An 11513-nucleotide genomic window follows, 5' to 3' on the forward strand; every position below is an offset into this window, starting at 1 on the left:
AACGTTCATTTCAAAAGTTTAATCATCAAATTTTGTTTACAATTCTTCCGTCCTACGTTTTTTAGCTAAAATCAAAATCTACGTTTGTTACGCCACTGCGTATTTCTGCCTTAATTTGACTCGGAAAAAACGTCAGGCGACCACAGGTTTGCGTGCAATGGAAATTTCACACTGCTCAACGGAAGTGTAATCCTTGTTGTGATTGGTTACATCCAATTTGCGGTCAACATAGTGATACCCAGGCATCATCACAGGCTTGTTTGCCCTAACAAATGAACAAAAAAACCGTTAATATCAGTAAGATCGAAAATAACCCAAACTATCAATTTAATTCTTTACCAAATAGCTTTGACCACAATCTTTGACGACAACCATCAGCTTTGATCAAAATCCTCTTCTCTAATTTTTTGGGTCGAGCGTTTTCGGGAGGCAAGGCAAGCATTCTTGACGTTATCTATTTTAAATAAAGATACTTACTTTCTAACTCACACCTCCGCTCTTCGCCGTATACGTTGATTTATGACAGCGAGAAAAATATCACCAGAATCACCACCTCCAAATCAATTTCTTACGAGCGATTTTTTTTCTTTTTTCGTGCACAGAGTTATTCCTTTTTTCCTTACAAACAAATATGGGTCAAATAATGTAATATTTCGTAAGAATAACAAAGGTTTGACAATGTCCGGAATAAGACCTCGAGGAAGTCCATTAGACGGGAAAGGGAGTGAGTAGCTAGCATTGCGCGAGTGACCTGAATCATGATTATGACAGTGTCGACAAATTGTGGCCAACGTGTGTCTGAAGCCAAGCTTTAAATTTTTTTCACTATTTCCTACCTAATACCAATTCTTTTCAACAATATCTAGTTTTTTTTTTTCATCTCCCTTTCTAAAATCCCTCAAAACCAGATCCCGTTTATAATCATTAAACTAAATCGTTTCCCTTTTTGCTTATAAAAACCCGAATCGTGGCTTTCACAAAAGCTAGATCCTACATTTCGAGTTCCTTAATGGGTTAAATGGCAATTGTGACATCTTACTTGTAAGTAGATTTAAATTCACAGGTATAATGACCACCTCCTTCCAACTTCAGAGCCATAAAGTTGTTTCCTATCAGCATTCCATCTCGTGCATAAAGACGCTCAGTGTTGGGTTCCCAGCCCTGTGTCTTCTTCTGCATAACAGGTCCATTGGGAGGAAAGTTGAAACCAGAGAACTTGACATTGTAGATGAAACAGTTGCCTTGGATGCTTTTGGAAAAGAGATGAAAAAATGTTTTAACAAAGCGCAATGGAATGGTTGTGAATATTTTTCATAATGATACTCTACAGCGGGTTCGCAATATCGGGTGATTCGCCATTTCTAACGAAGAGAAAGTGAGACTGATCTGCTGACATTTATAAGCTTAAATTGCAGCCTCTTCTAAAGGAAGGAAAACCTTATCTGTTCTGACGTTTTGCTTTAGCGACTAAAATTAAATTAACTTAAGTTTCCGCGATGTACCTGGAATCATTGCTGACAGTACACACCGCACCGTCTTCGAACTTCATGATCCTCTCCCATGTATATCCCTCAGGGAATGACTGCTTTACATAATCAGGGATGTCTTCAGGGTACTTGGTGAATGGTATGCTTCCGTACTGACTCTGTGGTGATAAAATATCCCAAGCAAACGGCAAAGGTCCGCCCTTGGTGACAGTTAGCTTTACAGTCTGCTCGCCCCTTAAAGAGAAGAGTTGGCATTCAAATTAGGCACATTTTTATATTATGGTGCCTTATTTATTAAAAAAGGTTAAACATTGCTCGATGGGTCTTGTTAAAAGGTGTATAATTCTCACTCGGACAGGATTGTCTCTTAGTTCTCTGGTTTTGTTTCCTCTATTTTTTTTTTTTTCAAAATAAAACATTGTCAAGTATCAAATCTATCGGGGATGGTAGACAAGAAACCACTCTGTGCACTGTAAAAACTGACCAGTTATAGTGACCTCAAAAAAATGGTTAAGGTTTGAATCCCGGGTAACCGTATTTTATTAGGTTACAGTAACCAAAAAAATATAGTTCAGGTTAACCATTTTTTATTCCCGTTGAAATAACTTTTCTTTATGGGTTACATTAACCCTTAAAAATGGTTGTTTCTACCACAGCCCACGCCACTTCTCACAACGTTTAATAATTGTTTGTCATAACCTCTACTTTTTGGTTAAACTAACTTTGAATTTTTAGTTGTTATAACCGAAATAAAAGGATAAATATGTTTCATCCCATACAGTTAAGTTATAATAACCATTTTTTGTGGTCATGGTAAACCAGTTTTTTGGGTACTAGTGATGAATCTGTGGTAACCCATTTAAAATAGTCAAGAGGTGGTAGCTTTAACCATTCCATATGGGTTAGAAGAAAACGGTTGTTTTAACTGATAATAATGAATTACATTAACCTCACAATAATAGTCTTCAGCAACATTTTTAATGGTTATGTTAACCGTTCTCTACAAACAACAACAACAACATAGTTGACCACTAACTTCAAAGAAAAGATAATCATACAACATTGCAAGTAAAAAATGCTTATGTTTCTTAATACAAGTATTTAAAGCAGAACAAGGAATGATTAAACAATCAGCCCTGCTTCCTAAACTATAGCAAATTTAAATTGGAATACTGCATGTCTCTCACAAGACTGCAAAGCAAGACTTTGTACATATGATTGTAAAGCAGAAACATCCTTAAGCAGAAAAAATTCAAGTAACTCCAGATTCAATAGTGATACAGTACTTTGATTAAATTAAACTCTTAAGGTAAGTGGCTTTTCTGCCAAAAATGCTTTGTCAAATACATAGGGAATTAAGAATTTCGTGAGATTCAATGATATAATAATTGTAAGATCTTGCCAGTGAACAGTCAACTCCTCACCCACTGTACATGTAACTTTCTTTCTTTTACTAATGATTAAAGCGGAGCATATAATCTAAAAACTACCAGTGCCCTTCATTGTTTTACAAGCCATGTTTTTCTACTAAAAAGCAAAAAAAGATCCTCTTCCAAGCAGTGGCCCATTGAGGGTAACTAATCCGCCGGATCAGGACTTGTCTTGCTTGTAATGAAAATAAGGATACTCGCCGAGCTTCATTCAAAGTTGTTTATTCCCTCAGTCGTTCAAATTTGGTGATATTTCTGAAATAAACGAAAATATTTCGTTTTTAAGTTCACTGGTTAACGCACGAAAAATTAGTCTTTCAATGATACGCCTGTGCTTTAAGTTAAAGTGGGGAACGCGCACGCACGCGTGTGCGTGGTCATCGTGAGCAACGCGCGACTGAAAGCTACATTAGAAAAAAAAAAGCTTTGTAATTGCGTATGATAGCTTTGTAACAGCAGTACAATATTGCAATTAAGATGGTCATCCGAAGACTGCAAAATCTATGCGACTGTACTGAACATTTCCAAAAACTCTAAAGGGCCACGCAAGTGCGTGCGGTTGTCTCAAAACGCGTCTATTTATTTGCAAAAAGATAATTTTAAAAACGATTCAGAGTTCTGTTTAAAAATAAGCAATACATACCGGTCATGCTGTTTCAGTGAAGGTCGGTGAAGCAAGTCTTCGAGATTTTGCTGGTGTTCGTTTGTCATGATTTGTCTTTAGTCGACGGGGCAGATATTTTGCTTATCTATTTCAGGCGGACAACTGAAGTAAATTCTGCCATGATCTTCTTATCATCCTCCTTTGAATAAAAGATTTGCAAGGTATACGTTAGCTAAGAATTTTATAGAAGCAGTAAAGAACTGAAATTCAGGTGAGAGATCTATTCTGAAGACGTTGCCTTCGGACTTGCATAAATTTGAAATCACATTACCTTTTTACTTGCCACATCTCCATTGCTGTCCGTGACTAAGAAACGAGCTCCCATTGACTTTTAACTGAGGCGCCTTATCCAGGCGAAATATAAAATGTTTCTATTCGCAGCAATGAGCCAAGAGTACTGAATTCAGCTTGGCGCAAGGCGGTTACAGCGGTGATCATATTGGCGTGAACACCTAAAATATGTCTGGAATGTTTATTGTGATGTAACCAATTACAGACGAGATCATCACACCACAGAAACCACAGGCAACGAACGGTTTCCTATCTGTCACGGAACAAATTATTTTCATGTTGTTTTAACATTCAGTCTTTTTACAAGTAAGCAATTGCTTTTCCTTCCTATTTGTTTACAGTATTTGCTATAATAGCGAAGAATACAGGTTTGAGCGATTTTGAAATAAATTACAAAGCCGATGTGCCGGGCCTACGCATGCGACGGGTTGGCGCGCGAGTTTTCAAACTTTTTGTAACGATCGAAATCGGTAGTTACGCCTGATCGTAGGTAGTAGATAGTAGTTCGAAGGTTCAATCGTTAGTTCACACAAATCAAATCCCTTTGTTCTACAAAAAAATATTAGCAAGGATTGTGCTATCAGAAACGAAAACATCACGATTGTTCATTTTTTATTGTCTTCATGTGATATGTCGTTACATGGAAAGCTGGTCGCCGTCGCGTCGCGTTCGCTTCTAAACCTTTTCTTTCTAAAATCGAACGATGTACTGGATGCGGTCCTCGGCACTGATCTTGGGGAACAGCGGTGTTTTAAATTCCTAATAAGGCAGTTTGTATCCTTAAACAAAACGAAAATAATTTGTTCCATGACCGATCGGAAACCGTTCGTTGTCTGTGGTTTCTGTGGTGTGAAGATCTCACCTGTAATTGGTTGCAACACAATAAACATTCCAGACATATTTTAGGTGTTCACGCCAATATAATCACTGCTGTAAAGTAAAAAACTGAACTATGAGAGCCGAATTTGGCATTGATTTTGAAATTCCAAGTCTCTCATTGGCTAGCTAAGTAGATTAACGTCAAGGTGTTAGGTAACATACTACAGTTGACAGGAAACAATGCAACATTTTCTGAAAACCCTTAGTTGTTTCTCGAGTAAACTCGCCTAACATGTTTCCAACCATGAAATAGTTTAAGCTTATAAAAAGGTTACTGAGTAAGATTTTTGATTTACTGAGAACATTTAACCCCATTTAGGGTTCGTTACGTGACGAAATAGAGTTACTTTAGGTCACTTAAGACAAATACCGGAAACCCGCTGGAATTTTGTGACCGGTGAAAAACACGAAAGTATTTTTTGAAGACACGCGAGGATGGCTGTTGGCTTCTCGAGGCGCTCAGCATTGATTTGAATGACATAACCTGTGCAGGACATCTTGAAGAATCATTTCACCTAGATGACGATTAGTTCTCTTGGCTAGTCCGTCGAGAGAAACGTCAAAGAAGAAAATAGTCCTCGCGTCACGCGGCTTCGCCTCTCGCGAGCGCGTACTAGCCCAATCATTGAAGCAAGACGTGAGTTGCGTGTATGTCATTTAAAAAATTTTAACTGTCGGGGAAAGTTAATTTGGCTATCCAATTTTAACCTATCCTAAATCCCATAATAAATGCTGATTATTTGTTCTTTCTTAAGCGTAAGGGAAAAGTCTGTGTTGAAGGTTGGGTAAAAGGCTTTTATGTTCTGTTTTTGTAAACTCATACTTGCCATTTGTGTAGCCATGGCCTTCCGTGGTTTTCCGTTTATTTTAACCCCTCGGAAAAGTCAGTTTTGACCATTCAATGTTTAACCTTACTTCATAGCTCTAAATAACAGATCATTATTGGTAAGTCATGACCAACAAATTGTTAAAGATTCTAACCCATTGATTTGAGGTTCGATGCACATTTTTACCATTTGTTTAACCATTTGGTTTCGTTATTTTGACTGCCATGAAAAGTTATTTTGACCATTCAATGTTCTAACGGAATTATAACCGTCACAACAACTGCTGATCATTGGTTAATATAACCAATAACATAAAGGTTACGATTTTAACTAGTTTATTTTAGGTTAAAATTACCTTTTGTAACTGGTTATAACCTTTTAATATAGTTACCATAACTGGTCAGTTTTTACAGTGTGGATGTGATACCAATTGATCGTTATTTATTTTATTACGTCAATGGAGAGGTTAAATTTGTACGGTAGCGTTCAATTTGGTTCACATATTAAAAACTTAAACCAGTTTCCATGAAAGTTAGCGCTGGAAAACACTTGCTGCTCACTTGTTCTACCCTAATTCTGCCTCGTGTTCCCCATCCCTTCCCAAAAACATCTTCGAAAGTGTCATGGGATTTTAAGAGTAATCAAGGGTAAACTGCGAGAACGCTTCATGCATTGAACGGAAACCAACATATATTGAACAAGTATGAAAAATGTACAACATCTATCAAACAGAAACTTACTCGTAAGGCTTTCCTTTTCCATTGCCTTCAACCTCAAAGTAGTGTCCATTGACCGTGCCTGACATATAAACCTTGTAGGTCATTTGTTTAGCGATCACACTCTGTTAAATTTAAAACAAGAACAGCAGGAAAATTTTGTTAGCTCGGTTGTAACAACGCAAATTTGCTCGGAGTTAAAATGCCTAACTATAAAAGGACTACAAGTAAAAATAAAAATTAAATTACAGGCAGGCTGGGCGATTTTGGAGTTTTCATGTCGCTTTGTAGTTGAAAGTCAATGCCGCAATTGCTTCCAAGAACATAACAGTAATCAAAACATGTTTAAACTAAACTCTTGCAAACATTCGTCAATACATTATATAAAGGAAGATGAAATCGTTATCTTTAAATTGCACCTCAAGCAGAAGTAATCTTTTCCCAGAAAAGGATAGGTGCGGGCGCCATCTATGTTTGCTCGACTGCATGCGCATCAGTTAAGTGACTTCCTTTTGTTTAGGTGGTCAGTGAAGAAGATGACCGATTTCGTAGCATATGTACAACTGTAGCATACAGTGAAACCTCGTGGTGTGATAGAGACAAACGTAGTTTTTAAGAAACAAAACGACCTACAATGATCAACAGCAGCCCTAAATGAGCCACGTCGAAATCCAAGATATAAACCCACAAGCAAGCGGCCATGACATAAAAACTGAATAGACCTCCATAATGAGGGCAATCAAATTGCGTGGATCAGGCGTTCCTGCTAAATAGTTGACTTGCATAGAAATCGTCCAATACGTGTAGTTTTTTGTCCTCAATCTAGTTATTCTGTTCTACGAATTGCATAATAACAGGTTTTGCATAATGACTGCACACATTTTGTGAGATATTTAAGGTGATCGAATGTTTATTATATAGTTTGCGTTTTTCTGCGTGAGAAACGTTAACCAGCCAAGCACATATGGAATTGAATTCGAATACAATGGTTTTTTGTTTCTCTTAAAAAATGGTCTTGTTAGTAAAACATGATTTGCTTAGTGCGTTCTTGAATAGATCAAAGCCACATATAAAAAATTCGTTAATATAACTAAATTAGGTATTGACAAGAATTAAACCCAAATTAGTTTCAAATGGTGTATCGCACCTCCTCACGTTTTGCAATTTTCAAAGGCATTCTGGGTTCTTCGTGTTTTGTCAGTCATCTGAGTGGGTGCGGTGGTTGTGTAAATCACGAGGCAACGCGCGCGTTCGCCCATCTTCACTCGCTTGTATGGGATTCCTAAAATCTGTCCCTTTTAAAGTAAGTTTACTGTAATACTATGAGGCATATTCCTAAAGACGATAAATACCTGGTCATTTACAATCTCTTTAGTCATAAAACATTTATTTGTTGAATGTTGCCGATTCAGCCCGGTCTGTATTTTTTTATAGTACGGAACGTACATACAGGTTATCGAAGCATATTTAGGAACAGACCCAAGATAGATTCAGAAACATATACAAAACTCAAAAAGAAACTCTAACCTCTAGCACACTCAATTATTCTGATATTTATACTAACCTCTAACTGTTGTGTGTGGAAGTAGCAAGAGGTCACCACTCCCTAGACGCGATGATCATCAGTTTTACTTTCGTACGCAGTAGTGATTAGTTGAAATTTACTCCTTTTCTTTTTTTTTTTTTTTATACAGCATACTAGCAAAGAAAATCCTGAAGTTGACGTGATTTGGATAGAACTTTTATAGTTTCAAAAGTGTTTTTTTTTTGCATAACATTAAATAACACAATCAAACCCAAGTGGTCAGGAAAAAAAACGTTAACAAAGCATTAAGAGACTAAGGTTTAATAATTACGTCAATTTGTATTTCAAATAACCATTGTGAAAAGGTTTCCTTGACTCAGGGAGGCACTAGAATTGGGATTACTTAATAGCAGGGAGGTGGCCGTGTTGAAGAGAAGAAAGCAGAAAAGGGAATTTAAGGACTGTCAGCCGGTCAAAAAGGAGTGGCCGTTGTAGAAAAGGACTGAGCCTCTGAGGAGGTGACTGTAAGTAGACGTTTCTCTGTCTGTAAATTCTAAATTGAAAGAAAACTTACCATATTGGAGAACAACTTGCAACATCAACGATTGGCAAACTCTTTTTAAGTAGCTCCGTCTTCGAAAGAGACGCTGATGTGAACGCACTCTACACCCTGCACACACCTTCTTATACCTGACAATGTTTCTATTCGAATTGCTTTTAACCAATCACAGGGTCGTAACATGGTATATGGGCTCAGGGCTCAAAGCCCAAAATATGACTGGGATCAGGGCTCAGAGGAAAGGGCTCAGGGCTCAGAAGAATGGGATCAGGGATCACAAGGCTTTTGAGCCCGAATCAGGGATCAGATTTATTACACGGTATAAAAATCTCTTATCACAATATTTTCCGCTTAATAAGGTTTGTGTCCACAGTATTTCCTGGCCGAGGTTCATTACCTATTCTTGCTTCCGGCTGGCGGCAGCTCCTGTCATATGAAGTCCTGGTTGTTTGACGAAAACATGGTATCATATTCTTAATTTATTAATTGTTGGGAGCACCGTAATATGAATCTCAAGTCACTTTTCTCGCTTTGTAACGCAACTCCTCAACGCGCTGTCAACGCCAGAAGGCAGAGAAAGCGTTTTATACATACCTTTTTCTGCGAGAAATGGGGAAGAAGAAAAGGACAAAAAGAAATCCTGTGACAGAGAAAGGTTTGTAAGTACTTCCTTGACTGATTTACTCCTGGCAAGGGTCCAAGCATAGAGTTTTTCGGCCGATCAAACATAACAATACCGCCAGAAGCGGAATTTACTGTATAGGTCCCGATTGCCTCATCGCCGCAAGCAAGTCACAAGGCGACTATAAATCAAGGTTCGTATTTTTTGACCAGTACCTTAACTCTTAAAAGTACTTAAATAATTAGAATGGACGTCAAAAGTAGAATACAAAAGTACAATGAGTTCGCGCGCTTTGTTGCAAAAAAAATGCTTTCTCGCAATTTAATAAATCTGCTCTAACTGCATGGAGTTTTAGGGTCATCTCGAACTCTGATGAGAAACCGAGATCGGTTCACCTTCCAGTACTAGTATTGGGCCGGGAAAGTAAAGGACACATTCCATTACTGTATAACTGATAAATGCTTGTATGATAAATAGTCTGGAATTACAATGTAGAATTAGTGAAAATAAGTGGAACAACAAAGATTTACCTCGGTGAAATAAAAGTAACAAAACCTTAATAGTTTATTTTCTTTAGTTTTTTTTTTATAAAATAAACGGTTGAATTAGTGGAAGGAATGTTGCATACTAGGTACAAGTAGCAGAGTCTGCAGGTATTTAATATATTATAGCACTCAGCATGAAGGGCCACCAGTAAGGGGCCCACTATTTGATTTTTGAGCCGGGGATGGGTTAGTTTTTTTCATGCAAGATTTTTTCAGACCTCATTCGTTCAGTGGCTATTTTGTTTTGCCCAAAATTTACAGACTTTAGTGACAATATTGATCTACAAGAATTTTTTCGGCCCTTTGGGCTATTCGGCCGCGGCTTATGTAATGGTTGGCCCCGAAAGGTATCACCACCTTAGATTTGAAGCCTGAATTTTTTAGTGGAGTGACAACACCAGCTCTGAACGAATACGCATCGCCGCGGCCCAGCTGCCTTTTAGAATCAATAGAGAGGCTCTACCAATCCTCTTTTATCTTTTATACCGGTCCTCAAAGCCATTACACACAGAGAAAGCTGGGTCCAAAGGCACCGGAATGGCTTCGAAAGTCGCACGGCAAGAGTAAACCTTAAGGAGGATATGGACGAGGAAACGAGCGCGGAGGGAAAGGAGCGACAAAGAAAGGCATTGCAGAGCTTTGCGAAGGAATTCGGATGGGGTGTACGACAGCAACGAACAAGAGGGAAGACCAAAGAAAGTGCTGGTACACTTCTACTTGCTCTGAGTATGTTCAGAAGGAATGCGTCGGCATATAGAGAGGTCGATCTGCCGAAAGAGGTTCAAGGGAGTGAAGGACAAACTACAGTTCAAGGCGCCGCCGAAGAATATGAGATTATCTATTCAAAAGGCGACGTAGTTGCTCTCAAGCACAATTACAAGAGGTATATCATCCTTTCTTCCTTGCAGTTCTTTTAAAAGATCTCCACTATAACGGTGACGCATTCCTGGAAGATCACATGGGTTTGAGATGGCTGGAACAGTCAGAAGAAGATCCCTTTGTATACCAGACTGGGCACCGTGACGATAGAAATTCACCTGAGTGTATATCATCGGGAAAGTTCAAATAATAAAAGATGGAAACAACTTCTGTTTGAGCTGCCTTGAAGAGCAACTCCTAGTTGCATTGCTCCAGGGGTCAATTGAATCAGATGATTCACCTGCGTCAAGTGGTGACGAAGAGGAAGGGGAGCAAGCTCGAGCGGACAACTTTTCAGAGCCAATTAGATTTGAAGCTGGAAGGAGTAGGTCTGGAAGACCTACAACCAGATATGTCCTCTGACAATCTACACAATGGTTATTAAGCCAGGAAAAGCCGTTAATGGGCTTGACACAGAAAAGCTGTTAAACTGTAGAACCTGTGGCTTGCATCATTTATTTTTCTACTTCATGTAAAGCAGGTGTTTTGTTACTGGTAATTGATCGTGATCCTCACTGTACCACAAACAGTGTGAGAGTGGAAATTCGCATAAGACTACAACATCAACAGGGATAGCAGAATAGAAAGCTCTGATAGAACCTAAAACTTGCACTAAAAAATTAAAGTTAATGATTTTTCTCATCAACCTATTTGAGCATGTTCTATATTCTATATTTGGAGATAAAAAAAGTTGCCTAAGTTAAAATTTTGTGTAAAAACATGGATGGGATCAATTCTTTTATCAGGGCTCAGGGATCAAAATTTGGGAGAAAATGGGGCTCAGGGATCAAAATGACGGCAAGAAAATAGGGATCAGCGGGCCCCGGATATACCATGTTACGACCCTGCAATCAATCAAAGCTACCTGCGAAATCTCCAGTTACAAATTTTGTCTGTCATTTCTTTTTAATTATTTCCATACTTTCAGTTTGGAACCCAATATTGTGTACCTTAATGAAAACATTAAAGCACTGATAAAGGTATATTTCTAGAATACTCGACAAAAAAACGTGTCTTATGTTACAGGCTTAATATAAAGATGAGCTGATT

General features: G+C 38.2%; 1 protein-coding gene and 1 long non-coding RNA gene across 2 annotated transcripts; both read right to left on the reverse strand.

The window, feature by feature from the left end:
• Window positions 1-4: 4 nt before the first annotated feature.
• On the reverse strand, window positions 5-6433 carry LOC140928012 (GFP-like non-fluorescent chromoprotein). The gene is made up of 4 exons (XM_073377727.1): window positions 6319-6433; window positions 1503-1721; window positions 1040-1249; window positions 5-265 (listed from the first exon to the last, which is right to left on the reverse strand). The coding sequence occupies exons 1-4, from the start codon at window positions 6399-6401 to the stop codon at window positions 133-135; spliced, it is 645 nt and encodes a 214-aa protein (XP_073233828.1). The 5' UTR covers window positions 6402-6433; the 3' UTR covers window positions 5-132.
• On the reverse strand, window positions 2447-3989 carry LOC140928013 (uncharacterized). The gene is made up of 3 exons (XR_012164601.1): window positions 3853-3989; window positions 3561-3720; window positions 2447-3172 (listed from the first exon to the last, which is right to left on the reverse strand). It is a non-coding gene; the product is annotated as an uncharacterized lncRNA (long non-coding RNA).
• Window positions 6434-11513: the final 5080 nt, after the last annotated feature.

This window comes from Porites lutea, chromosome 2 (genome assembly GCF_958299795.1).
Source record: "Porites lutea chromosome 2, jaPorLute2.1, whole genome shotgun sequence".
Taxonomy (NCBI): Eukaryota; Metazoa; Cnidaria; class Anthozoa; order Scleractinia; family Poritidae; genus Porites; species Porites lutea.

Coding starts and splice junctions, on each gene's coding strand:
- LOC140928012 (XM_073377727.1), bottom strand. CDS start 6,401: ATGACCTACAAGGTTTATATGTCAGGCACGGTCAATGGACACTACTTT. Junction 1,722..6,318: donor GGAAAAGGAAAGCCTTACGA/GTAAGTTTCTGT, acceptor CTTCTCTTTAAG/GGGCGAGCAGACTGTAAAGC. Junction 266..1,039: donor GAATTTAAATCTACTTACAA/GTAAGATGTCAC, acceptor TTCATTTGTTAG/GGCAAACAAGCCTGTGATGA.